At 42.8% G+C, this 26,404-nt stretch overlaps 2 protein-coding genes across 2 annotated transcripts; both read right to left on the bottom strand.

Annotated features, from left to right (window-relative positions):
• Positions 1 to 587: 587 nt before the first annotated feature.
• On the bottom strand, positions 588 to 7,180 carry DNAJC9 (DnaJ heat shock protein family (Hsp40) member C9). Its single transcript, XM_015428143.1, has 5 exons — positions 6,976 to 7,180; positions 5,020 to 5,160; positions 3,402 to 3,656; positions 2,566 to 2,649; positions 588 to 1,417 (listed from the first exon to the last, which is right to left on the bottom strand). The coding sequence occupies exons 1-5, from the start codon at positions 7,153 to 7,155 to the stop codon at positions 1,298 to 1,300; spliced, it is 780 nt and encodes a 259-aa protein (XP_015283629.1). The 5' UTR covers positions 7,156 to 7,180; the 3' UTR covers positions 588 to 1,297.
• A 1,559-nt stretch (positions 7,181 to 8,739) lies between these two features.
• TFAM (transcription factor A, mitochondrial) lies at positions 8,740 to 26,203 on the bottom strand. The gene is made up of 7 exons (XM_015428142.1): positions 25,951 to 26,203; positions 21,745 to 21,878; positions 20,247 to 20,317; positions 16,564 to 16,713; positions 14,036 to 14,131; positions 10,917 to 10,973; positions 8,740 to 9,439 (listed from the first exon to the last, which is right to left on the bottom strand). The coding sequence occupies exons 1-7, from the start codon at positions 26,010 to 26,012 to the stop codon at positions 9,197 to 9,199; spliced, it is 813 nt and encodes a 270-aa protein (XP_015283628.1). The 5' UTR covers positions 26,013 to 26,203; the 3' UTR covers positions 8,740 to 9,196.
• Positions 26,204 to 26,404: the final 201 nt, after the last annotated feature.

Here is a 26,404-nt window from a genome sequence, read left to right as displayed (position 1 = left end):
TAGAAGCAGGGGAATTGGTCGTCCACTTAAACATGGGCAATGACTATATTATAGCTTTGGAAAAAGTGCAGAAAAGGGCAACTCGAATGATAAAAGGGTTGTAACACTTTCCCTATGAGGAAAGGTTAAAGTGCTTAGGGCTCTTTAGCTTGGAGAAACGACGACTGAGGGGTGACATGATCGAGGTTTATAAGATTATGCATTGGAAAGAGCAGGTAGAGAAAGGGGTACTCTTCTCCCTTTCTCACAATACAAGAACTCGTGGGCACTCCATGAAACTGCTGAGCGGTTGGGTTAGAACGGATAAAAGGAAGTACTTCTTCACCCAAAGAGTGATTAACACTTGGAATTCACTGCCACAGGAAGTGGTGGCGGCTACAAGCATGGACGGCTTCAAAAGGGAATTAGATAAGCATATGGAGCAGAGGTCCATCATTGGCTATTAGCCACAAGGCATAGATAGGGGCTCTGGGGCAAGTGATCTTGGTGCTTGGGGGGGGGGGTCAACAGTGGGAGGGCTTCTAATGTCCTGGACCCACTGGTGGACCTCCTGATGGCACTGGTATTTCTGGCCACTGTGTGACACAAAGTGTTGGATGGGATGGGCCTTTGGCCTGATCCAACTTTGGCGTCTCTTATGTTCTTAAGTGTCTGAAGGGCCCACTAATAAGAGCTACTGGAATTACAGCTCAGCTATAGCACACGGAACCTTTTGGGAATAGTTTTACTGCAAGTTCTGCCAATAATGTGTGTGTGTGTCAAGGGCTGTCAAGTCACTAATGACCTATGGCAACCCTATGAATTGATGTCTTCCGAAAAGTCCTATTGTTAACAGCCATTCTCATGTCTTGCAAGTAGAGGGCCCTGTCTTATGCTGATAATAATAGATGTTAAAAGGTACCTGTTTTCACAATGTTTTCTTAAGTGTCTTCAGAAACATTTAAGACAATCTTTCCCAGTCGGTATTTTGGATCTATATTTGTCACAATCAAAACACTGTTTATTGAGTTTAACAAATGCTTTTATAAAATCGTGAAATATTTGCACTTATGCACACGAGTGCGCTTTCCAGAAGTAACCAAACATCATTCAAAAATCGATGTAAACTTGCCGATATCTTACTCTTCCGCAGCATTCTGGAAAATTACACAGATTTTACACCTCACATTTTTGAACATGTGTACCACACTATACCCATAGCCATAAATAGATGAAGAAGTGCTTTTCCTTCAGCTGTCTCAGAGCAGGATTAATGTAAATGGAAGACATGAAGAAAAATATATCTAGAAAAAAACACTCATTTACTTCTTTTCTTGGCTGCTGTTTTCTTGCCTCCTTTTTTGGAGGAATTTCCGTACTTTGTTTCCATCTGAGCCAGAAAGTCATCCATTTCCTTTTTCCGATTCTCATTTTTTCTCTATCAAATTAACAAAAGAATGCTGATTAAGTTCTTGGGTATTTCAGTTGCTTCTATTATTTATTAAAGGATAAGACTCAAAACGGGATAATTCAGGAAACGGAACATAGTATTAGAATGCCTGTACAGAAGTGACTACAGAAACCAGGCCACTGGGAGGGTGAACATTGTTCCCAGTGAACTACAGATAAAGGCACTGTTTATGGGCTAGTGGAGGCCACAGTAGTAGGCTGAAAATAAAAACCTAGTGAATCTGCTCAAAAGCCCATTAGTTTATAGAGGACACCCCTCTCCATATATCACCCCCAAAATCATATGTGCGTACCACACAGCTTGGCCAGAAATGGAACCAAGATGGAGCTGGAGCAAACAAAATGGACGCTGGTCAGAGCCTAGCTTGGGAAACTATTTTGGAAAGGTGACTTGGCACATCTGTTTTTGCTAGTGGTTCTATCCCCACCTAAAAAGAGATACTTAATATCCACAATGGGCTATTTCAGTCTTTCCCCAACACATTGTTTTACCTCCACTTAATCTCATCAGTTTGAGGGGGCAGTCGCACCAACATGCCCTTAGGTAGCATTTTGCCCTATAATTGGACACACAGCCCCATTGTGTGTGTGTGTGTGTTTAGTACCATACCTCACACCCAGAGTGCTGGTCATTTCATTATATTCTCCATCTTCTGGATTGCTATACTTCCCCTGAAACCCCCTTCTATATTCCTGCTCCTTCCTGTATTTCCATTAGGTTGAGTATGTGTTTTTCAGAGTGCATTTATTTCTGTATGCATGTTATTTTATTATTTCCTCTTTCAATAAAAAAGACCCTTTCTTGGTTAAGCTACAGCCTAGTTTATTTCTGAGTTTCTCTAAGGGAAAAATTCCCATAAATTTTGGTGGAGATCTCTGCAGTTATCCTCCTCTCACTACACAAAAGGTCGTCTTAAGAGCCAAATTCCCACAAATAATTGAGAGAGCTTCCCTTTGGGTAACACCATCTCTGTCAGCATTGTTTTCACAAGGCCAGTCAGTTATTTCCAGAAACATCAAAAGCAAGGCATAAGGGCAACAGTTCTCTCACATGCACTTGCCACCTACAGTACCCGAACATGGAGCGTTTGTTTCGTGCTATGGACACAAACTTACCTGAATTAATGCTCTGACATCATCATCTTTATCAAGACCTAGTTCTTCTCTGGCTTTTTCTGCCTCTTTAGCCTCTTTTTCAGCCTGAAACAGGAACACAGTTGACTGTTAACTTTCTTCCTTATTCATCAAGTGTTGCAGAAATTAACCCTGTATTGTTAGATCTAGAAAGAAAAGGTAGGTACCTGCCCTCCAAAATACCGAGAGACTTGAGAGAATTTCTCCTGTTTGTTATTTTGCCTTTTTCATATTTCATATTAATATTTTAAATTGTAAGCTACCTTGATTTCCTTGGTAGACAGGCAGTACACAAAAGCAGCACATAAAAATCTGCCAGTACAATAAAATGCTTGAATATAGGAAACTGCTGTGCTTGAGTACCATTAGAAAACATTGCAAACAAATTCCACTGGAGAGAAAAATCTGCCATTTTTCTTCTGCACTGCATCAACATTCACCTTCACATCAAATGACAATCACATAATGTTACAAACATTCCATAGACAAGCTGATAACACAGAATTCCAAAATATATTCATTTTAGACCTAGAATTGCTGGCATGCATATCAAAATCCACCCATCATCATTCTGTTTAATCAGGATATTCAGAATGTGGTGGGTTTGCTTGGTGACACACAAGAAATAAAATATAAATGTATATTTACCACAGAATCTTGTTTTTCTTAATATCTCAACTCTAGAGGGTGTTACATTTGAAAAGAGCTGACAGGTGAAATATGAAATACAGAACATTAAGACTAGGAAACATTCAGAATTTTATTTAGTGGCAAATGGTACACATTTGTTCATTGAACTTTGTTATCGTCAAACATACCCTCCTTTTTCTTGCATTCATCTTTTGCTTAGACTCTTTGGCAAAGGCTTTGTAGAATGGAAGTTCTCCCAAATCAATGGCTTGTTGGATAATTGTCCTTATTCTTGGTTCATCTGTATAATCTGCACACAATACTTTATCCATAATTTGGTCCATATCACCTTTACAGTTCTTATATGCTGTTTTAATGTCCTCCAACTCTTCTGTAGAATCAGTGTAATTCTTCTTAAAATCTTTAATATCTTTTAAAGTTACCTGATTTTCAACAAAGACAGAGAAAATGCTTTGAATGTCAAAATCCTCAATACCAAACTCAGACTATATATATATGTTTTCCATCACAAGATTGTTGTTATTTAAACAAGTTTACTTTTGAGATCAACTGCATGAAACTCGACCAATTCCTATGAAGAACAAAGAACCTGTTCCTTATGTAAAGTCAGGCAGAGGAGGAAGGAACAAGGCTCACATGTTACTTCCATCTCTTCATATTTAGACATAAAGTGTCAAACACGTTTCATCAAGTAACAAAGAATTTATCAAAGACACTGGATTTTTTTAACTGAGAAAAGACATGTGTAGGATTTGTGTATTACAGACGCATACATACACTAAACAATCATCTTTAGCTGCTGCATCACTCATCTGCAAACAAAAATGGAGGGAGGGAGTATCCTACCCTCCCATTTGAGAAAATGCTGTTCCCCCCGTCAAGCTCGGGCCTCGCTTGTCATAGAATGTTGTCTAGCCAAACTCAGGCTCTGTTGCATTAGGCCGGAGTTAACTACTTTCTCAGAAGTGCGCATTCCACTGTTTTCGTCTACATGCTGTTTATCTTCTTTGCTAGGAAAGGGGGGAGTGGACGTGTGTGTGAATGTCTGCTTAAGCTTGAATAATGCCAGCTTGGAGCAGTCTGCAAGACCCTGGGAAATGTATGATCTCAGCATCCACCATGACCTTGTAACGCAGGGAGCTTCTAGATAATGTAACCATTAGTTGCAGGTGCTGGGGGCTTGGATCTTTGGCGGACTGAATGAGAATATTGATTGGTTGGTTGGTTGGCATAGGGGGGATGTCCTGCTTGTAGTATAGGGTTGGCATCGGATGTCAGTTCCGACAAAATCTGTCTATGCTTGGAATCTCTCTTCCTCTCAATAAAGAAATCTTGCTGCTACAAAAGTGATGCAGGAGTGATTGTATCTAGGACTCGACACCCCCAAAACCTGTAAAGCTGTGGTTCTGAAATGTTTTGAAGCAGGGCCCACTTGTAATTTGACTCCATGCTCATTTCCCCCTCCAATGTAACACATGAGTATTAGTTAGCACTGATCAAGTTTGTATTATATGCTTCATATTTAAAATGTATACACATCATTGCTGAATAACAAGCTGTATTGGCCATTTTGCATATTATGTGCAAGGAAGCCAGAATTTGCCATCCAGCCTCATGGTGTTCCTCTTCCTCCCAACCTGGTTTTCGCAACCCACTTGTTGCAAGAGAGTCACAACCCACTTTGGGGTCCCTGTCAACAATCTGAGAACTACTGCTCCAGGGTGATTTTATCCCTCCGCAGAGAAAGCCCTCTACAGCTTCACCAGCTTGAGGGAGACTGCTTACTTCTTTGAAGATCAGTTTCCAGTACTCTTCCCAGTTGCGGTCCTGGCTCAGCACAGTCGACTCCTCGTCTACAATGCCCTGCTGGTCATACAGAGTTCGCTGCTCTTGGTCACTCAGCACTGCATACACCTTGCCCAAGATCTGAGGAGACAAGCCAAGCCATCTCAACAGTCCAATAAGGAAAAGCAGCCTGTCCATCGGGCCGGATCTTCATGTACAGCAGAATGAAGTAGTATGGGGACAAGGCAGTAGAGTCATCATAATGCAGCTGTTCAGACTGCAGTGGGGGAGGCATGATACTACTAATTCTCTAAAACTTAGAAAACAGCACAGCATGTGAAGTGCTAGCCAGAATCTTTCTCTAGGAAATGCTATTTCTTTTATTTTGCATGAGGGGAGCATTAACATTGGGGAGACAAGCAGTGTTCCCTCTAAGCTGAGTTAGTGTGAGCTAGCCACAGTTTCTTAACCTCCGGCTCATGGATTTTCGCCGTAGCTCAGGAAGGGATGGCTCCAGAGCAAACTGATTTATGCAGTAGCCACATCGCTCACTCAGAACTTTAATGTCAGTCACTCACAAAGTAGAATTTTTGCTCACAAGACTCCACAGCTTAGAGGAAATGAAGTGATTTAGACTCAATTTTATTTACTTAATTTATACTCCACTTTTCTCCCTCACGGGGACCCAAAGTGGCTTACAACATTCTCCAGTTTCTTCCCCAACAACCACCACATGAGGTAGGTTAGGGTGAGAGTGAGTGACTGGCCCAAGGTCAACCAGCAAGCTTCCATGGCAGAGTGGGTTTTTGAACCTTCCAAATCTTAGTCCAGCACTCTAATTGGTGCTTAATGCATTTCTTAAAACAATAAAGCTTAGTCACAGATTAACCATAAAAAGTGCTAATTGACAACTCGACAGAACATTAATATCATCTAGTGGCATATACTTTTTGTATCTAACCAACATATTTACTAATTTTAGAAGACACTACATGGCACATTGTTTATAAGTCTGCACATACAGGTCAAGTTATACTGCAATAGGAAAAATCACACACACACACAAATCAAATTTTGTTTCACTTCAGCATCTTCTCCTGCATTGTGCCTCTCTTACACCATCCACGCCCCCAGAAATACCAACAGGTGAACATTATGGCTTATTACAGCCCATGTGTCACTGCCTGTTTATACACAACACAAACACTGCAGTCCTATGCAGAATTACTCCAGGCTGGAGCAATTATGCATAGGACTGCACTGAAAGGCCAGACCAGTCTAAATGGGTAGATGAGTCTACTTTCTTAAGATGTAAAGGGAATCTCCATACGTTTGAGAATTAGGCAGTTAACAGCACAGAGTTGTCGTGGCAGAGCATAGGGAGAGAGGTGCTCTCATAAATAAGAGGGGCCAAGATCATGAAGGGCTGTATATGTGACAGCCAATACCTTAAACAGAGCTCGGTAACAAATAGGTAAATAGGAGTGTCCATCCACCTCCCACTAACAGTCGAGCCGTGGCATTCTGATCCAGCTGAAGTTTCTGAGTTGATTTTGAAGGGGGACCAACGTACGGTGCATTACAGTAGTCTAGTCCCGATGTGACTGAGGGGTGGATCCAAGTGGCCACTTCAGGTGTGTCAAGGTGCGGGGCCATTTTACGAGCTAGGCTGAGTTGGAAGAAAGCTTTTGTGCAGCTGCCTTAACTTGCGTCTCCAGTAGTAAACCTGGACCCAGTACAACCCCCCCCCCAGCCCCGCCCCCGGCCTTTGCACGGAGTCCGCAAGGGTCAGCTGAACTCCATCGAAAGTGGGGAGAGCAGCGTCCCCAGGAAGAAAGAGAAAAAGAACAAAAAACCCTTCCCAACCAGCACCACCTCTTGTCTTTTCAGGGCTTAGCACCAAGGAATTTAGCAGCGTTCACTGGAGAAGGGGAGGTGGCCCCGCCGCTCTCTTACCTGGAAGTGCCGGGTGGCTTTCTCCTTGTCCGGCAGGTCGGCGCGGTCCGGGTGCACCCGCAGGGAGGCCTTGCGGTAGCCACGGCGGATCTCCTCTGCCGAAGCGCTGCACGGCACGCCCAGCACCTGGTACAAGTCGCCGGCGGCAAAGGCCTCCCGACACTGCTCCAGCAGCCCCATCGCCCAGCTGCTGTTGCGCCTCCACGCTCAGCCGCCCGCTGCTTTCCCGCCAGACGCGCCTCCGGCGCCTGCAAATGTCGCAAAGGGGACTCACCATAGAGCTGGGGAAGGCTAGAGTGGCACACAGCGTTCAAGTTTCTGTCAGCAACCCCGGAAACGGCCGAAAGGAGGGAGTGTGGCGCCTCAGGAAAGACCCTCCCCGCCACAGATTATGTTAATCTCTTGAAGGTCCTGCTGGACTCTTGGCCTTTTCTACGGCCGCAGACAGACACGGCGACCTATCTCGACACAGTCACCAGAAAGAAAAACGACAAAAATCCTTGACGGGCGGAGTTGCCTTGTAGGCTGGGGCTATCTTGACACTGGCCATAGACTGGCGATGTGCAAAAGGTTGCTTTAGAGAAGAGAGGCTCACCACTCTTCCCACACAAAATCCCTTCTCTCTTTGTGGGGGGGACGAGCGGACCCCTGAGCCCGCAGTCCGACGCACTCCAGGGTGGACAGTTCAGTTGACACCAAGGAAGACCATGGAGGGGGGGGGGGGGATCCCGGAAGCTGCGATTCAAAATGTGCTTACTTGGGAAGGGAGCCCCCCTACCCTACCCTGCCCCCGCCAACCAAAAAGCAAACAGGAGCCTTGTGTGATTTGGCTCCAGTGAAAGTGGCTCTAGAGACCGCTTCTTCAGATGGGAAGCAGTGATCACTAGGCAGGCAGAGCCCAACTGTGTCTGAGTGTTGGTCTAGGATGCCCTCTTGCTGGCTGGCTTTGGGCCAGTCACTGTCTCTCAACCAAACTACCTCACAGTGTTGTTGAGAGAACACAGTGGAAAAGGGTGGAATCAGGTGTGAGCTTCTTGGAGGAAGGACAGGATGCAAATGTATTAAATGTGATGGTATGGAAACAAACGGCACATAAGGACCAAGGGGCCATGAAATTGAGAAAGTATAACAGAAAAGGTAATTATTTACAATCAGGGAAAATACAGAGAGCAGTCGTTATTTATGCTAAGCTAGTTCATACATGTAATGTGGGGAATCTTAGATTTTCATAAGATGGTCACAGTTTTAGTGAGATAAGAATCCTAAATCTCAGGTTCAGGTGGGGGGAGGAGATATGGTGATGCCTTGAATAAACTCTTCACACCTGAGGGGTGCCCAACAAGCTGTCGTGGGGTTGTTCTGGGGAGCCTGTCAGAAGTCTTGTCATGTCTGCCTTTCTGTCTTAGATAAGTGGCCTTTTTAAGCAATCTATGCTGTAAACTGAAAGAAAGGCCTGTTCCTTCTCTCAAGGTTCACCCTGCCCAAGAACTGCTCTGAGGTTTCCAAGTAAGGCCTCTGGTGAACCTCATGCTCAGGCACAAATAAGGGTGGTGTTAACTTACATTTTCTGCTCTGAAATGGTTTGTAGATATTTAACTTGATATTTTGGTTTTATGAAGTTTCTACTTGCATAGAGTAGAGGGAAGGAAAACGAAAAGTTCTGTTTTCAGACTTGGATATAATAATGAAGAAATTTCAAGAGTTTTGTACAAGTCACTACCTTTTTATTTGTAGTATGCAATATAAATAATATGCACTGCTGGTAGAGACGTACAAAAATGTAAATAAAAGCAATTCAAAAATCTGTATTCAGTAGTTGTTAATTACAAGACTGAAATTAGCAAATATACATGCTTTCTCCAGTGGCTACACATTATTTACATGCGAAATATCTTTGAAGCCCACAACCAAAGCACTTCCTAATAAACAAAAAATGGTGATTTTATACAAAGCAGTTTTAATTTGTAAAAGAATGCTTATTTACATATTTAAACAAGCATCTCTTCTCTCATGATCTATCACCGCTTAAATTCTCACAGCTTGATTTATCCTAATGGATCGTTTCCAGAAATTTAAAACCTCGTCATTCTGAGTTTCTTTTTCTCAAGCATACAATCTCATCTCACCTCCTTTTCAGCTAAACATAATTTCTGAATGCATTAATTTCTGAATGCATTAATGACTGCACCCAGGAATGACACAATATAATTTACTTAATATTTTATTCTTCAGATTTCTTCACATTGGGTGCTGATGAGGCCCTCTTGCTTCCCAACGGCTTCTCTAAAGTTATGGACCGTTTTTTTGAAGTTGCCTTTCTTACAGTTTTCTTTTCTTTTGAGATTTTCCTTCTGTTTTTATAACGTATAAGATCTTCATGGCCAATTTCTGCCATATGCTCCTCCCACGACTTCATTTCATTTTCATACCGGATCTTATCATCTTCAGCAAGCTGATAGTACATCTAAGAAGTAATACTCGGTAAGTTTTACACAAGGAGAAGCAGATTGTACGATAAGACGTTTAAAGGCACCAGAAACTGCCGGAATATTTTACCAATATCTGAGGCATTTACCTCACAGAACTAAAGGTATTCTGGAAGTACCTTGGTGCTCTCCATACATGTAGGAAATGTTTATGTGCATTTGTTTCTCTAAAGGTGCATGTTCAGCAGAACTTCAGAAACTGCTTGGTGAACCCAATATTTGCCATGTAATGCAAACATGCATATTCTTTCCTTCATGACAAGTGCATATCCCTTAAGGTACATCTGTTAAGGTGTATACCTTAAAGTGATGCTGGAGCAGTTCTTCAAGACAAGTTCTCATAATTTTTTCAGGAACACAGGAAAAGTGTTCTAAACTTTTAAAAGCCTGCTCACCCAAAGATCTGATAGTAAAATAAAAGAATTTGAATTTTTTTCAGCCATACCTAATACTTAAGATATATTCAAGATATTGTTTCGTTTTTTAAAAACAGTATCAATATGAAAAAGTAAATACATTTTAACATGCATGTGGAGGACTACCTGAGGCAAATCTTTTTTTCCTTTTTGTTTCTTGTTGGAAGTAGAAAATCTCAGAACAAATTGGCTACATCGAGTCTCTCAACACAAATGAGAATATTGGTACCTTAACTACACGTACCGACAAGTACAAATCACTATGTTTAAATCCCTCAACCAAATTTTTAAAAGAGAAGGAAAGCTTCATAATAATTGTCCTCACCAATAGTTAACTGCAACTTCAATGCAAGAGGTGAGACTGAAGTTCAACTTCCCATGTGTTAGTGGTGAGCTTCTGCCCGTGCACAGGGAGGGGCAAAATTTCTTCAGACAGAATCTATATATGTTTTATGGGGTACCAACTCTGGAGGGCCCCAACTGTTGGAAAGGGAAAAACCTTTGTTGTAGCTGTCTGCGTGGAAACTTAAAAGACTCCATGTACAAGTGAAGAGCCACTCGTGTTGGTTTGGATCTCAGCCAGTACATGGATAACAGGCAAAAAGCATGAATTTTTGCTATGACACATCCTTGTATTTTAGAATAGTTTGAAAAGTTAAATATCTCTTCAAGTGTTCAGTTCGCACCTAGAAAGCTATTAGCATTGTCAAGGCCTACAGAAACTGAAATTGCTCAAAGAAAACCTGCTGTTGAGTGCACAGGGAAGCTACAGCAAGTGAACTGACAAAATTTTGCTGCTAGATACAAAAAGCAAATATTGAGCTTTTAAGATAATCATAAGGGAGGAAGTACCTTTTAAGACATAGGAGGGGTTTGCAAATTACTACCCAGAAGTACGATTTTCAAGCAGCCAAGCATATTTGAATACTTTCCCATGAGCATGAGTTCTGTCAATTACTGCTGCAAAAAACTTCAGCAACAAAACTTAAACATGACAATATCCAGTCACTAAACTTCAAAGACAGTTTTATGACAATACCTGCTTTTGAGAACTAGCTAATTTTTGCCATTCTTCAAATAGATTTTTCATCTTTCCCTGTGAGAGAGAAAAATACACAAAAACATCTGTAGATCTATGGAAGAAATCTTTCTCTACCCATACATAATTTGTTCTATACGTATTCAAAATACAAGGTATAAAGAGACTGTCAGGTTACACGGTGACATACAGCCAGTACCAGGTAAGGATAACATCTCATTGATAATGCTTTGGGTTCAATGGAGTACATGCACAAAAGCATTCATGATGCAGTCCCCGTCCCCAACTCCCAGCAACCCCAACACCTCAAAAGTTCTAATGCTGGATGCTGAAGGACGCACATGGATAAAACTCCACATGGTCGGGGATGGTGGTGGTGGACTGCAGTGAGGAGAGGAACCAGGCAAAACTGGCTTCTCCTTCCTTCTGCATCAACAGTACTTCCACTAATGCAATCAATTCCACCTGGTGCTCCTGGCTGCATGGTCTCTGCAGATCTTATAGGACCAGGACTGGCATTTTAAAGGTCTTGGGCTAATGCAGGAAGGGGTAAAGGTGAAAAACCATGCAAACTCTACAATGCAAACCATCATCTGTGAGGCAGTCGCAAACAGATGAAGAGAGGCTTTTGTGCTGACCATTCCTCCATCATGGAGCTCACTCTCCCAGAAATCTGCCAACTTATTTATTTATTTTTCATATTTGTATCCCGCCCATCCCATAAGCAGGCTCAGGGCGGGTCACATCATCTCACCTAAACACTATTCGGAAGCATCAAATGATCAATTTTGGCTAGTTTTGAATGGCTCGGGGACAGAATGTTTATAACCAGGTTGCCGACCATTCCAAGTCTTCCTTTAAAGAAAAGAAAGGCAATTACAGGGGCCATGTGATTAAAGAAGGTAACTTTCCAGCCCTTCTAGTTCCAAAGATATATTTAAAAGAAATGGCAAAAGCATTATTTCCATTGCCAAACAAGTTGTTCGGTTAAGATCACTAACTTTAGGCATTAGGATTAGTGGAGATGTGTATGACCAAATTTGGAATTATGGGAGCAGCAAAATAAAGTATCCATTGTCAGAAAATAAATTATCAAAACATAATTAAACATAAGAACATAAGAGATGCCAATGTTGGGTCAGGCCAAAGGCCCATCCAGTCCAACACTCTGTATCACACAGTGGCCAGAAATACCAGTGCCATCAGGAGGTCCACCAGTGGGGCCAGGACATTAGAAGCCCTCCTACTGTTGACCCCCCCAAGCACCAAGACAGAGCATCACTTGCCCCAGAGTCCCTATCTATACCTTGTGGCTAATAGCCACTGATGGACCTCTGCTCCATATGCTTATCTAATTCCCTTTTGAAGCCGTCCATGCTTGTAGCCGCCACCACTTCCTGTGGCAGTGAATTCCAAGTGTTAATCACTCTTTGGGTGAAGTACTTCCTTTTATCCGTTCTAACCTGACCGCTCAGCAATTTCATGGAGTGCCCACGAGTTCTTGTATTGTGACATCATAAGGAAGAGTCATTTCTTGACATCTCTTACATTTTAGGGTGTTGACAGGCACATAATCTACCTTCAGAAAGAGGTGTAATGCTTTCACATACATTAAACAAGGAGAGATTATCTCAGTGTTTGTGGCTGGCATTAAACCACGACACAACTGTCTGTTTGACAGGTCTATTATACATGAGTGCACAGGTACAAAATTGCTATCTTCATGACCCAAGATTATGCATCAAAGATTATGCAATCTGACATGTTATTTAGCTGTCATTAAAGAAAAATATGCACAAACCTGGTTTGTTACCAGACTTGCACTCACTCTTCCCCTCCCCATTTCTTGCATTGAGAATCATAGTTAGAAACTGTGGGGTCTGAACAGAAAATCCTGCGAGGCACACCCGGGGTCAAAGTTCAGACTTCCCAGGTCAAAATTTGAGTTCCCACAGAGAAATTCTCTTGCCGGGAGATTGGCTTGGCAATGTGCACAGAGTTTTTCTGATTCTGCATAAGACTGCAAAATTACTTTAAGACAGAGCACAAGCTTTGCAACATTCAAGGATAAATCTTGCCTATGAGAAAGGAACATTCTGTGAAATACACTGTGCTGTTTAGCTTACAAAGTCTTTTGCTCTGTTGTAACGAATTTCACTGTGCCTTGTGAGAGCTGCTTGATTCTAATAAAAACGCTGCTGTGACACAGCCTGTCAGATGAACAGGGAGCTTGGTACAGAGAGACAGACAGAACTGATGAGCAGCTTCAAGAAATCTCTTGTGTGGTGTCGTGATTTGAACCCCAGCAAAAGTCAACAAAAAACTAACTCCCATTAGCTGTGACATATGAAATCAGGAAAGAAGTTTTATAGCAATCTGCCCCCCTCAGCAAACTGGAATTCATAGGGTTAAGATCCTACAGAGCCGTTCCACACATGGCAGGACTCCCATCAGCAGAATGTGACTTCCTTGCCTCCCCCTTTTGCTGCCCCTCTCTGAAATGCAGTTTCTGGGGACCCTTCCATCAGTGAAAGAGCTCCATGGTATCCAAGCCTAAACCTCAATTCAACACTGCTCAGGGTCCCAGCTACTGGGGAAGGAAACAAACTAACCTTTGGTCAGAGGAGCGTAATAATAAAAATGAAAGGGGAACTAACTCTGGTTAATCTCATGCATCTATATTTGTATGTCATAGGTAATTCAAGTTGGCTTCTAAAAACGACTCTCTGCACAAGCAGCTTTGAGTGAGGGAGCAAGCAAGAACGTAGCAACTATCTGGGTTTATGCACATTTTTATTTAAGTGTAGTTAAGATGGACTACTGAGTGCAGCCTAAGCCTTTTCAGATACTCACAACCTAATACACGTATACAGACCCTGATCTAGCAAACTGTTAAAATTAGTGGGCATCAATGCTGGCTGAAACAGGCAAAGATCTACAGCTGCAAGCTATTCGACAGCAAGAAAACCCGGACAGTCCTCACACCATCAAGCTACTGTGGGACACAGTGTTTTCTACTGTCTAAGTACCTTAAAATTGTTATAAAAGCATGTAATTTTCATTTTTATTCTCAATACAGATATAATTTTGTTATTAGAACAGCAGCTCTGCTCATTTACCTGAATTGAGACTCCTTTAGCTTCTTGGAAATGTTCAGACACAAAAATATTGAAGGCAGTTCGAGATCTTTTAGGTTTTCCAAGCACTGTTGATTGCTAAAAAAAGAGAGGACACCTTTAAGTAGCTCTCTCTAACCCTAACCCTACTGCATCATGGATGCTGCTCTAGAGTTCCCCTGACCCAGGGGCAGGGAAGGGCTTTTGTGTTAATTTTAACTTTAGTTTTCTACATCAAGATCCAATCAAAGCAGTGTAACATCTTTACTAATAATGGTGAATGCATTACGTTCCTCTACTCTGTTCTCTCTTCCACCCCCCCCCCCCCCCCCCCCCCGCCCCGAAATTTCCCTGTTAAGGAAGATTGTCTACCATGATAACTTAACATTTCTGAGACTTTGAAATATTTACATTGTCAGACCAATATTAAAGGATCCAGCAAATATGGAAATATAACAAACTGCCAACAGGAGAGGGATATTGCAAAGCCCCCCCCCCATCTGCCCCAAATATGTGCTTTGGATCTTGAACAGTGCTTTTCAGTTACACCAATTTCTCAGGTAAGAACACTAAGACATCACATTAAAAACGTCCCCCAAAATAATCCGTTCTCAAAATAAAATGATTGATTTTAAAACTGGCTAAATTAGAGAACCATTGCTATTTCTGTATGTAGGGCAGGAATTATATTGTCCTTTTAGACTGTAATATAGAGGGAGTCGCATACAACTATCACAGTTCTTTCTGTTCACCCCTTAAAGGCAAGGTAACAGAAAGCGTGCATAAGCACAAATGCTGCAGATCTGCACCAAGTTTACCTAGCTGGGAACAACAGTGCAGGAAACCCAACTGCCAGTTCAAGGTTTAAAAGATTCCATGCAGAGATTTAAGATTATTAATCCAGCACAAGGGGCAGGCAATGAAGGAGCAGCCTCTGGAGTTTGCTCCTCAGCTGCTTTCCAGCTTGCCTGCAATCCTGGCATAGTATGACTGAATAGACACAACGGTGAGGGGCTACACTCCAAAAACAGTTCTAGTAGTTTTGTATGGATGACATGACAAGCTTTCAATAGTTCCAAAACTGAAAATTAATGATACAACTGGGAACTAGTGGCAACCTTATGTGGAAGTTCTTTTGATACCACCAGGAGAGGAAGAGGAAGGCAGGAGAAGAAAGTGCTTGGCACCAGTGGTGTTAGGGCTGAAATGGCACCCAGTCAGCTGCGGACTCCCTCCAAACCTGAACACTGCTTATGCTCAACAGCTCCAAGATCAATTGAGAGTTTGTGGGGTGGTGGAGGAACTGCCCTTGTTCCCTTCCCAGCCCAAACATGACCAGTTGTCAGCACCTACTGTTTCTAGTCACTTTACTCTTTCCTTCCTGGCAGCAAGGAGGCAGTGGCGCTGGGTAGTGGTGGCAGCCCAAACATTGCTGCCACTCAGCACCGACCTTTGCCAGCCACCTTCTTCTCTTCCCTGCCAGCAGTCCCCCAACCCAAAGCATCTTGCTTGGCAACGGCAAAGAAGACAGCTGAGAGATTTCATGACATGTCGCCTTAAGACCCCCACACACACTTTTTTCTTTCAAGTTTTACAATTTTTAAATGCAACCTTATTTTTCCCACCAGTTTTTACAGTCTTCTGCAAACCCAGAGGCTGCACCAGAATTTAGAAAAAAATTCCTCCTATATGAACATGGTCTTATTGTGCAGGTTTTTTGACTCACATTCTAGGGGAATTGGTCAGAATTAGATATATTAATGCATTTTTTATCTATCAGATTTGTTTCTTAAATCGAAAAAACAGATTAGGAATGTTCTTATTTTATAATGCAATCCTTAGAAGAGCTATGGGCTTAGACTGGAGTAATTCTGCACAGGACTACACTGTTATACTATTTCCAACAAACATCATTTCTAATCTGCCATTCGTATGTAAGCCTTACAATGAAGCTATTTATTGAACTTTTTAGAAGTTAATGGTTGGATCCCAAGAACCAGAAGCAGAGCTCCATTAACAGAATTTTCCTGCCTCCCCGTGAGCTATTCAAAATGCTGTTCCTGGGAGACGGGGCATGGAGAGTAAATTGGAGGTCTACAATGAGAGAAAGGAACCAGTGAAAGCTGCTTTTTCCTTCTGCTGGCTGATGCTCCTTATTTCAGCAGAAATGAAGTTTGGATCCAACCCTATATGACTCTACAGCTCCTAATATCTAAAGCATAACAGCTCAAAGCTGATTCCCACAACAGATGTTATATTTTGATCCAAATACTAGGGTTCAAAATATATGCTGTGTGTCAAGTATGACTGTTATATTCATGTATAATCTGTTGCTTTTCCCTTCAATATACTCAAACAGCAACCAGAAAGGTTATTTTGATAAGCTGGGTATAATACAAAGATCATGCATACTTTGTAACTGATGCAAGATTTTTTTTGTATTTAGATATTGAAACTCTAATACAAGACTTAATAGAAGTATATTTCATTCACTGTAATAATGAAAAGTTTACTACATTTTAAATACTAACCCTTTTTTTTCTTGCTGCTTTTCTTTTTGCAGCTTTTCTTCTCTTTTCTTCTTTCAAAACTTCCTCCTGGGCAGGGGTTAACTGGGCTTTGTATTTGGCCATTTGTTCTTTGTAAGCCTGCCTTTCAAGCGTTGCAGCTGTTTCATAAGGCTAGAAACAAAAATATCCATGATCTTACCATGATTCATTTTTTGCGGGGGGGAGGGGAGAGTGATGGGACGGACGGATGACCCAAACGCCTGTTTAAATTAACATGTAAGTTTAAACATTAAGCAGGTGACAAAACATTCATAATTAAAGCAATTTTGAACTATACAGTACAGTATTAGTAACTGGTTTTTACTAACGTTAAGTGAAAACACTCATTTTATCAGCCCTGTAATACAATTTACTTCCATAGTTAAAAATTAATCGGTGTCTTAAATATATGGCTGGACCATGTCAACTGAAATTATTTTTCTCTTTTTTGTTTGATAATTTCAGTAATTTCTAATTTGGCGGGAACTAGTACTTGATCCTACGGCATGTACATTATGGGGTGCTGCAAGGATCCATCTCGTCTCCCATGCTATTTAACATCTACAAAAAGCTGCTGGGAGGGATTGTCGGGGGATCTGGAGTTCAGGTGCCCACAATATACAGATGATACCCCAGTCTATTTCTCCTTAACAGCTGAAATGGGTAGGTCTGTGGAAGTCATGACAAGTACTTGAGGAAAGTAAACAAATGTATCAAGGTCAATAAACTCAAGTTCAATCCAGACAAGTCAGAAGTCATCTTGGCCAACTCCAAAGCCACTTGGGGACTGAGGAGTCAATCTGTCCTGGAGGGAACTGCACTCCTCCTGAAGGAGCAGGTTCGTAGTTTGAAGATCCTGTCCTAAGGCTGGAGGCTAATGTCGCCTTCACAAAACACCTTTTACCATCTTAAGCTGATACACCAGCTATGACTTAACTCAAAAAGCATGATTTGGCCAGAAATTCATACTCTGATCACATTCAGGTTAGAATACCATAATATACTTTAGGCGGGGCTGTCCTTTGGAAACTTCATTTGTTCCAAAATGCAGCAGCCCAAGTTACTGTCAGGGGCTGAACACAGTGATTGTATCACCCATGTGCTGATAGATCTGCACAGGGTGCCCCTCTGTTTCCACACACAAAGTGCTGGTTCTTATCTTTAAGGCCTTAAATGATTTGTGGCTACAGTACTTTCAGGACCAACTCTTCCTGTACTGTCCAGCCCGTTAGTTAAGATCCTTCTCACAAGCCCTGCTCTGTATGCCTTCACTTGCAAAGATGAGGAGGGTGGCAACAAGAAACAATGTCTTTTCAGTACTGGCACCTCATCAGGAAATGCGCTTCCCCTTGAGGTTCATACGCTGCCTAAACAGCTCTCTTTCAGGCACCAGGCCAAAACTTTTTTTACACAGTCTGCACTGATCTTTTAAAACTGTTTTTACATTCTTGCTTCTAGTCTAAGGACTATTCCATGTTTTTATGCTCTGGTTGAGTTTGTAGTAATATTATGTTTTTATCATGTTATATTTATTTATTGGGATTTATTTATGGCTATGGCATAAGTTGATGCAGTGTATAATTTAAGTGGGTTTGTGCAGGGGAGAACGATAGAATCAGACATCTGCCACCTCAACCAAAGGCCTGGCAGAACAGCTCCGCTTTACAGTCCCTGCTGAATTGTAATAAGTCCCGCAGGGCCCTGATCTCAACGGGAAGTGTGTTCTACCAGGCCGGAGCCAGAGCTGAAAAAGCTCCGGCTCTGGTCGAGGCTAAACAGATGTATTTTACGCCGGGGAGTACCAGGAGATGTTGTTCCAATGAGTGTAGGGCTCTCCGGGGGACATATGAGGAGAGGTGGTCATGAAGATATCCTGGACCCTGACTGCATAGGGCCTTAAAGGTTAGTACCACAATCTTGAGCCTGATCTGGTACTCAACTGGTAGCCAGTGCAAATGTTGCAGCACCGGCTGACTTGCACAGACATCCCAGTCAGTAGGCATGCTGCTGCATTCTGTACCAGCGGCAATTTCCGGGTCAAGTTCAAGGTCAGCCTTGTGTAGAGTGAGTTACAGTAGTCTAACCTGGAAGTGACCATTGCATGGATCACCGTAGCGAAGTTGTGGAAGGAGAGATAGGGAACCAGTTGCCTGACCAGCTGAAGATGGTAAAAGGCCGATCTGGCAACAGTTGTGATCTGGGCCTCCATAGACAGTGAAGCATCCAGAACCACTCCTAATCCCTTCGCCACTGGTGTCGGCATCAATGACACCCCACCAAGACTTGGGAGACAGATTTCTGACGCCAGCCCACTGTGTGACTCAGGCACAGGACTTCCATCTTCGATGGATTTAATTTCAGTCAGCTCTGCTGTAACCAACCAGCCACAGCCTCCAGTGCCCTAGCCAAAGTACCTGGGGTGGAGTCCATCTGTCCATCAACAGATACAACTGGGTGTCATCAGTGTACTGGTGACAACCCAGTCCAAATTCCTGGATTAACTGGGCAAGGGGGCACATATAGATGTCAAACAACATCGGGGAGAGGATCACCCCCCGGGGGATGCCGCATACCAAAGGGTAACACAGAGAAACCTTCTCCCCAAGCGCCACTCTCTGTCCCCAACCATGGAGAAAGGAAACCAGCCATTGCAAGGCTGCCTCTATATCCCCACGTCAGCAGGGTGGTGGGTCATAAGAATGTAAATGACCAGGTCAAACACTGCTGTTAGGTCAAGCACCCGTGAAGCTGACCAGTGTCGTCTTTGGCCCATAGCCAGGGCAGAAAATGGACTGGAAGGGATCCAGAACAGAGTCATCATCCAGGAAAACTTGGACCTGTTCTGCTACTGCCCTCTTAACTTCCTTGCCTGGGAATGGAAGATCTGACACTGAACAGTAGATGGCTGGAACCAAAAGGTCCAGAGATGTTGTTTTCAAGAGCGGTCTCACCACTGCCTCCTTTAAAGCCCCTGGGAAGGTCCCTGAAGTCAGAGATAGGTTGTCAATCTCTCCTGGGTGACCTGCATTTCGTCATTGCCAGCTTTTACCAGCCATGATGCCTACGGGTCAAGAAGGCAAGTGGTGGGCTAGCTGTCAAGACCCTGTTGACCTCCTCCGGAGTTGACTGAACTAGTCCAAAATTTGACCTAAGACAGCCAAGGGGCCTCTAGTTCACGTACTGTATCAACTGTGGCCAGCAAATCTTGGCAGAGTGACAAGATTTTATCTGCAAACTGGCTCGTGAAGGCTTCACAGCTAATAGCCAATTTCTTATCCTTTTGGTTTCCCTGTGGAAGGAAAGTTAAATGACCTGGTTACTCAAAATAACTGAGATGGGTGAGAGCTTGCGGACGCAATGGAAGTTGCATAGAAATCCTTCTTTGCGGCTTTCATTGACATCTCATAGGCTTTCATAAATGACCTATTGGATGTCCTTCTTAGCTACCCTGAGCAGATTCTAACTATGAATAACAAAAAAGTTGTCTCTCTATGCTATGATTCTTATTAGCAGGCCAAACTCTACACAAAGCACATCTGTCAGAAAGGGGAAAAGTGTATACAGCAAACATTTTTTAAAAAGTATTTTCTCCAAAGCAGATAAGTGATGTTACTAGTAAAATTTTCACTCATAAAAACTGTAACCCAAAAGAAAGTGACGCTCACTTGTCTGTCAGATGGTGGTAGCTCTCTCCAAGCATGTGCTAGTTTTTTTGTTATGTCCAAAATACTTATATCTGAAAAACAAAAAAGGTTTAGTTACAAACATGAATGTTCTGCTAAATTTAATGTTAAGGTGTATTTTTCTAGGTATTCACAAAGCAAATCACTTCATTGTTCATAAAGACAGACACAGTTCTGACTGGGTTACTGAAAGGTGTAATGCAACTGCTCCAAACAGACAATTTTGAGTCAGAACATGACCTTAGCAAGACTTTCCTTGTCCCACAGTACCTGAGACAATAGATAATTCAAAACAGAAATGGAATTTTTCCGCCCTGACCTGGATAGCCCAGGCAAGCCTGATCTTGTCAGATGTCGGAAGCTAAGCAGAGTTGACTCTGGCAAGTACTTGGATGGGAAGACCTCCAAGGAATAACAGCAGTGGGGAGGACAGGGGCAGACTTTATTCAGCCACCTTATTGAATATCCTCCAGGCCCCCAGTAGGGGTAAGTCACCAGAGGTCGCTATGACTTCCAGGTGCACAGACATGCAATTTCTTTTTTAAAAAGAAATGGAATTTTTCCAATTAAGAATTATACTCCTTATCCATATTCTCAAAAATATTTGTATATAGTTCAGTTCTAATTCAAAGAAAGATGTTTCCAGCTTCCAGTGGCAAATCAAGACTAAGTGAGAATTTAAGGTCAGAACTTCTGCAGAGGGCTCCCTCTGAAACATTCCCCTCTGGTGCAATATTTTGCCCACAACTGAAAAGGCGAAATACGTTTAACTACATGTGCTCATGTTGCTTCCTTTCTTTACCTCTGTAGGTTCACCCCACTCCTGAAATTTTTCATATGCACCTCAGGGATCTTCCTTTTCACATGTTACTCTGTACAACACCATGTACATTGATGGCACTGTACGGATAACAAAATTGCCAATTTTGAGAACATCTCAAAATCCGTTCGTTTCCCCCCACTGATATCCTAAATGCAGAAAGACATAGTGTCTCAGTTTTTGTAGGATATTATCAAGGCAAACAGTTCCATTATTTTGTACTTAGTTAATTCATTTAGCACAGGACAACCAGAATTATTTCTCTTGATTTTTATGGTCAAGTTGGTGACCCAAAGACAAAATGCGTGTAACTGCTTCATGAAACATCGCTGAAGCAGAGGCCTGGGAGAATCCTGGCAAAAGTAAGGCATGAAAAAGAGTCAACAAGCTTTAAACATCTTTTGACATGCAAAGGGACACTCAATATTATTTATTTATTTATTGTATTTATACCCCGCCCATCCCGCAAGCAGGCTCAGGGCAGCTAACAAAACGGTACAATGTACCTGATTGGCATACATAAAACTTAAAAACTCTATAAAATCTCATAAACAAGTAATTTAGAACATAAGTTAGCAGTTAACAATAAAGTGCATACAGTACTACAAATACGTAAAACTATGGTTTTATTTAAGTCACATATTCTAGTAACTTACTTACCTGGATTTTGTTTCCTATAAATTGGTTGGTGGTCTTTACAAAAGCGTATGTAGGCTGTCAGAGGCAGCTTTGGACGGTTATCTGAACTAATACATTTCGAGAACCACTTCTCCACCAAGCAGTTATGACTATATCTTAATAAAAGCAAAATTATTTGTATTAACACATTAATATCTAACAAACTTTCCAAAAAGGACAATTTATATTATAGAGGACAAAAAGAACATTTTCTGAATTACAATGGGACAAGTAATAATTACAACACCACTGTATACACAAGGACAACCAATAAATACCAATCTCAGCCATTTTGCCCCAGTCCTATGAGATCACCAACAGTTCATCTTGCACCAGAACTTCTCCCCAGTTCAGCACTAGACCAGAAGCAGAGAAGAATCACAAAAATATTTGGTGCATGAGTACCTGTGTCAGCATCATACTTGGACTGCGGCAGGCACTCCTGCTGCACCCTGGGGCCATCATTCCACTCCGTGGCCTGTCATCCCAGTCCCTGATCACTCCTGCTCCACCCTGGGGCCGTCATTCCACTCCGTGGCCTGTCAACCCAGTGCCTGAACACTCCCGCTCCACCCTGGGGCTGTCATTCCACTCAGTGGCCTGTCATCCCAGTTCCTGAACACATCTGTTCCTCTCAGGGGCTGTCATTGCACTCCATGGTCTCTCATTCCATCCTCAGAGTAGTGTGTTTGGGCCCAAAGAGCCTAATGGAAAATCCATTCCGCATTTTTATTGCAACTCTACTTGTACCCTAATGTTTTCCAAAGGAGCTCATGCAAGTCTATTGGCATTTCTGGCTCCCATTATTTCCAATGGGTCTTCCAGCGTCTCCCATTGTTTCCAATGGGCAATCCTGTCCTTCCTTTTAGTACATCCCTCCCGCTGTTCTTCCAAGGAACTCAGAGCAGAATGGCCTGTCATTCCACTCTGTGGCCTGTTATCCATGTGCCTGAACACTCCTTCTCCACCCTTAGGCTGTCATTCCACTCTTGGCCCTGTCATCCCAGTCCCTGAACACTCCTGGTACACCCTGGGGCTGTCACTCCACTCCGTGGCCTGTCATCCCCGTTCCAGAACACTCCTGGTACACCTTGGGGCTGTCATTCCACTCCGTGGTCTGTCATCCCAGTCCTTGATCACTCCTGCTCCACCCTGGGGCCGTCATTCCACTCCGTGGCCTGTCATCCCATTTCCAGAACACTCCTGGTACACCCTGGGGCTTTCATTCCACTCCGTGGCCTGTCAACCCAGTGCTTGAACACTCCTGCTGCACCCTGGGGCCATCATTCCACTCCGTGGCCTGTCATCCCAGTCCCTGATCACTCCTGCTCCACCCTGGGGCCGTCATTCCACTCCGTGGCCTGTCAACCCAGTGCCTGAACACTCCCGCTCCACCCTGGGGCTGTCATTCCACTCAGTGGCCTGTCATCCCAGTTCCTGAACACATCTGTTCCTCTCAGGGGCTGTCATTGCACTCCATGGTCTCTCATTCCATCCTCAGAGTAGTGTGTTTGGGCCCAAAGAGCCTAATGGAAAATCCATTCCGCATTTTTATTGCAACTCTACTTGTACCCTAATGTTTTCCAAAGGAGCTCATGCAAGTCTATTGGCATTTCTGGCTCCCATTATTTCCAATGGGTCTTCCAGCGTCTCCCATTGTTTCCAATGGGCAATCCTGTCCTTCCTTTTAGTACATCCCCAGCGGGATTTAAAAAAAATGCATAGCTGATACACACAGAAGTACTGTTTTTGACCTTTAAAGGTCTAAATGTCTTGTGCTCAGAGAGTACCTTAAAGGTCTGTCTCCACCTGTAGTGTTTAATGCTGGATGTATGCACAAGGGGGAGTTCTTAAGGAACCAGCCTTAATTGAACTTCAGCTTGCTGGGATCTGATACAGGGCCTTTTTCATTGCTGCTCCCCAACTGCAGAAACTCCTTCCCCAGGAATCAGAAAGAACCACATACCTAACTGCCAGACTGGTTTAAGGACCTACCAGAGGGCCTTTGTTTTAGACTGCAGAACTACTATGGTGGAAAGCAGTTTCTCTCACATATTACAAATTGTTACAATTCACTTCTAATATTAAAATTTCAAATTGTACTCGGAATTGCCTTGATGTAGTTAAAAAGTATTAAATAAAACAAAAAAATTTTCCATCAGTCCTAGGGCTACCAGATGTTGTTTCAAAGGTTAGCGGCTTATTCCAGATCACCATAGGACTACAATATATAGACTAAATTACTTATTTTGGGGAAGTTTTACATTGACAGTTCTATTAAAAATGCTCTAGACAGTCACAACAAGTTGTTATGAGAGGGATGGGTGGAGGATTCTTTTAATAAAAACAAAAGATGTTCAAAATAGACTAGGTAAGATAAAAAAGCCGGTATTAACTATATGCGAAAACCTATTGGCATGTTCTATTTTTGTAGAACGCTGGTACAATTAGTAAAATACCAGCACTTAATCTAGTTACATTACTTAAGGTTTCTTTGGGCCATCCAATGGCTGGTAGAGGGTGATTAGGAGGGGATACACAATTCTTTCAACAGAGGTCTATTATTCAGAAATTCAGAGGAGAGCTAGGAAGAAAGTGGCCATAGAGCTACCCGTCTGTCACCCATGAAGCTCACTGTATGAACTGGGGCCAGCCGATCTTATTCTACCTATTAAATGCTTTTGTAAGGATAAAACAGAAGGCTAATGAAAGGACTCATAGACACTTCCATAGAGTGGGGGAAATGCATAACAGAAAGAAGAGATATTTCAACTGATCTCTCTTAAGTGGCAAATCAATACATAATTTCTATTGTATTTATTCTTGCCTACATAGTACAGAACCTTGCCTCCTGCAATAGAAATTCTTTACAAAAAGGACAGTTAAGTGTAAAAAACCTAAAAGAACACATGAATCAAGCTCATATTTTGAGCTACAGAATACCTTACACTAGAATGGAGAACATCTGCCCTCCTCAAAAGTCCATATTTTACCTCATTAAAACCACCCATATTAGGTAGGTTGAAGTAGCTGTTTTAGTCCAAAGAAAAATACCACAACAAAATCCATCTAATGCCACTTATTGAGGCCAACCAGCGTCACCAGTCACCTGGGGCAATGCGTGTCAAAACAGGTTAAAGCCTAAAAATACATGGCGATATTTTAAAAGCGGTTTCAGTGCTTTACTTATTTGCTGATGTCAATGCATAATTACCTATTTTATTCCTCCAAAATAGATTTATTATGCCAGTATTGTCACCTATTTCTCTGTTACACCTCACATATATGGATACCAGGATCTGAAGAACAGAGGGATGACAGGGAGTGACAAACTTAAAATGGGGAGAAACATGCCCTGTAGAAAATAGAGTATTCCCTTTCTCTGGTTTAATACCCAAGAAGAGGTTCAAATCCTGAAATGGTGGGCAGGGTAGTCAGACCATGGAACTTGGCATCTCTAAATTAATATACAGAGAGCAGTAAACATCCACTTTAAAATGAAGAGGACATAACATAAACAGTAGAATGCTTAAAGTGGTTATTGTCTACTGGAGTCCACTTCTTCAGATGCTATGAATACAAACTCGGCAGGCAATCATCTAATATATGTGGTGTGGGGGATATGGGGAAAATGTAATACCAATAAGAGATATCCCAGTTGCATTAATCTGAATGGGGGAGAAACGGATCTGGACTGTATTAGCCTGTTGTTGTTTTTTAAACCTACAAAGGGACAGCCTAGTTCGAACCCACTCATCGCATCCGAAGAAGGGTGCTGTAGTCCATGAAAGCTTATTATTAGATTTATTTCATTTATATGTTGCCTTTCCAACCTAGAACATAACGGTTTGCGTTTTCAAAGTGCCACAAGACCCCTGCTTATTTTTAGGGCTCAGGGATCTTGGCGGCGATCACACACACTACACAATCCACTTTCCAACTGGATTTTACAGTGCCAACTGACTAAATCCAGTTGGAAAGTGCATTGTCCTATCGCTCGCTAGCCACAGCGCCCCAGACAGAGAACCAAGAAGCATTAAGCCTTCCCCTCCACAGAACAAACAAGGAGATGGGGAAGAAAAAAGGGAAAGGGAAACCGGGGCATCTTTAAAAAACGAAAGGGAAAAGTAGGAGGAAAGGATAAACTCTCCCAACGGGACTTCGATGCGTCGGCATTTTTGTTTTTACCTGAGAAGGTAACGCGGCCCGGACACACTCGGTAAAACACGGGCTAGCAGCGCGGCCGCCATAGCACGGTGCGTCCCGGGGCCCCTCACAACCACCCACTGCTCACAGATCGCTGCTTCTTGCGCCTCAGAACAGCCACCGGCGCGCGCCACAAGCGCGGGGCATTGTGGGGCACCGAAACGATCCAACGCGCCTCCGACCACGCACTACCTCGCAACCGCAGGTAGAGTCAGAAAGACCCGAGGTGCGCATGACCGCGCCCGCCGTTAAATACAGTCACGACTTCCGGTTTCAATTTTTTTGTTTTACTGCCGCCATGTGCGGGGCAGGAAATCTAGAATGTGGGTGGAACTACTCTACTGTCCTTCATCTCTATGGACCCACACGGGATCTCCTTTATGTTCGGATTTGTTGCCCTTCCCACTCAGTTCAAAAGCGCACGTGTCATCAAGTC

This window comes from Gekko japonicus, unplaced genomic scaffold (assembly GCF_001447785.1).
Source record: "Gekko japonicus isolate JY-2015 unplaced genomic scaffold, Gekko_japonicus_V1.1 scaffold1385, whole genome shotgun sequence".
NCBI lineage: Eukaryota > Metazoa > Chordata > Lepidosauria > Squamata > Gekkonidae > Gekko > Gekko japonicus.
The sequence above is the reverse complement of the archived record's forward strand: the minus strand, read 5'-3'. Positions and strand labels throughout refer to the sequence as shown.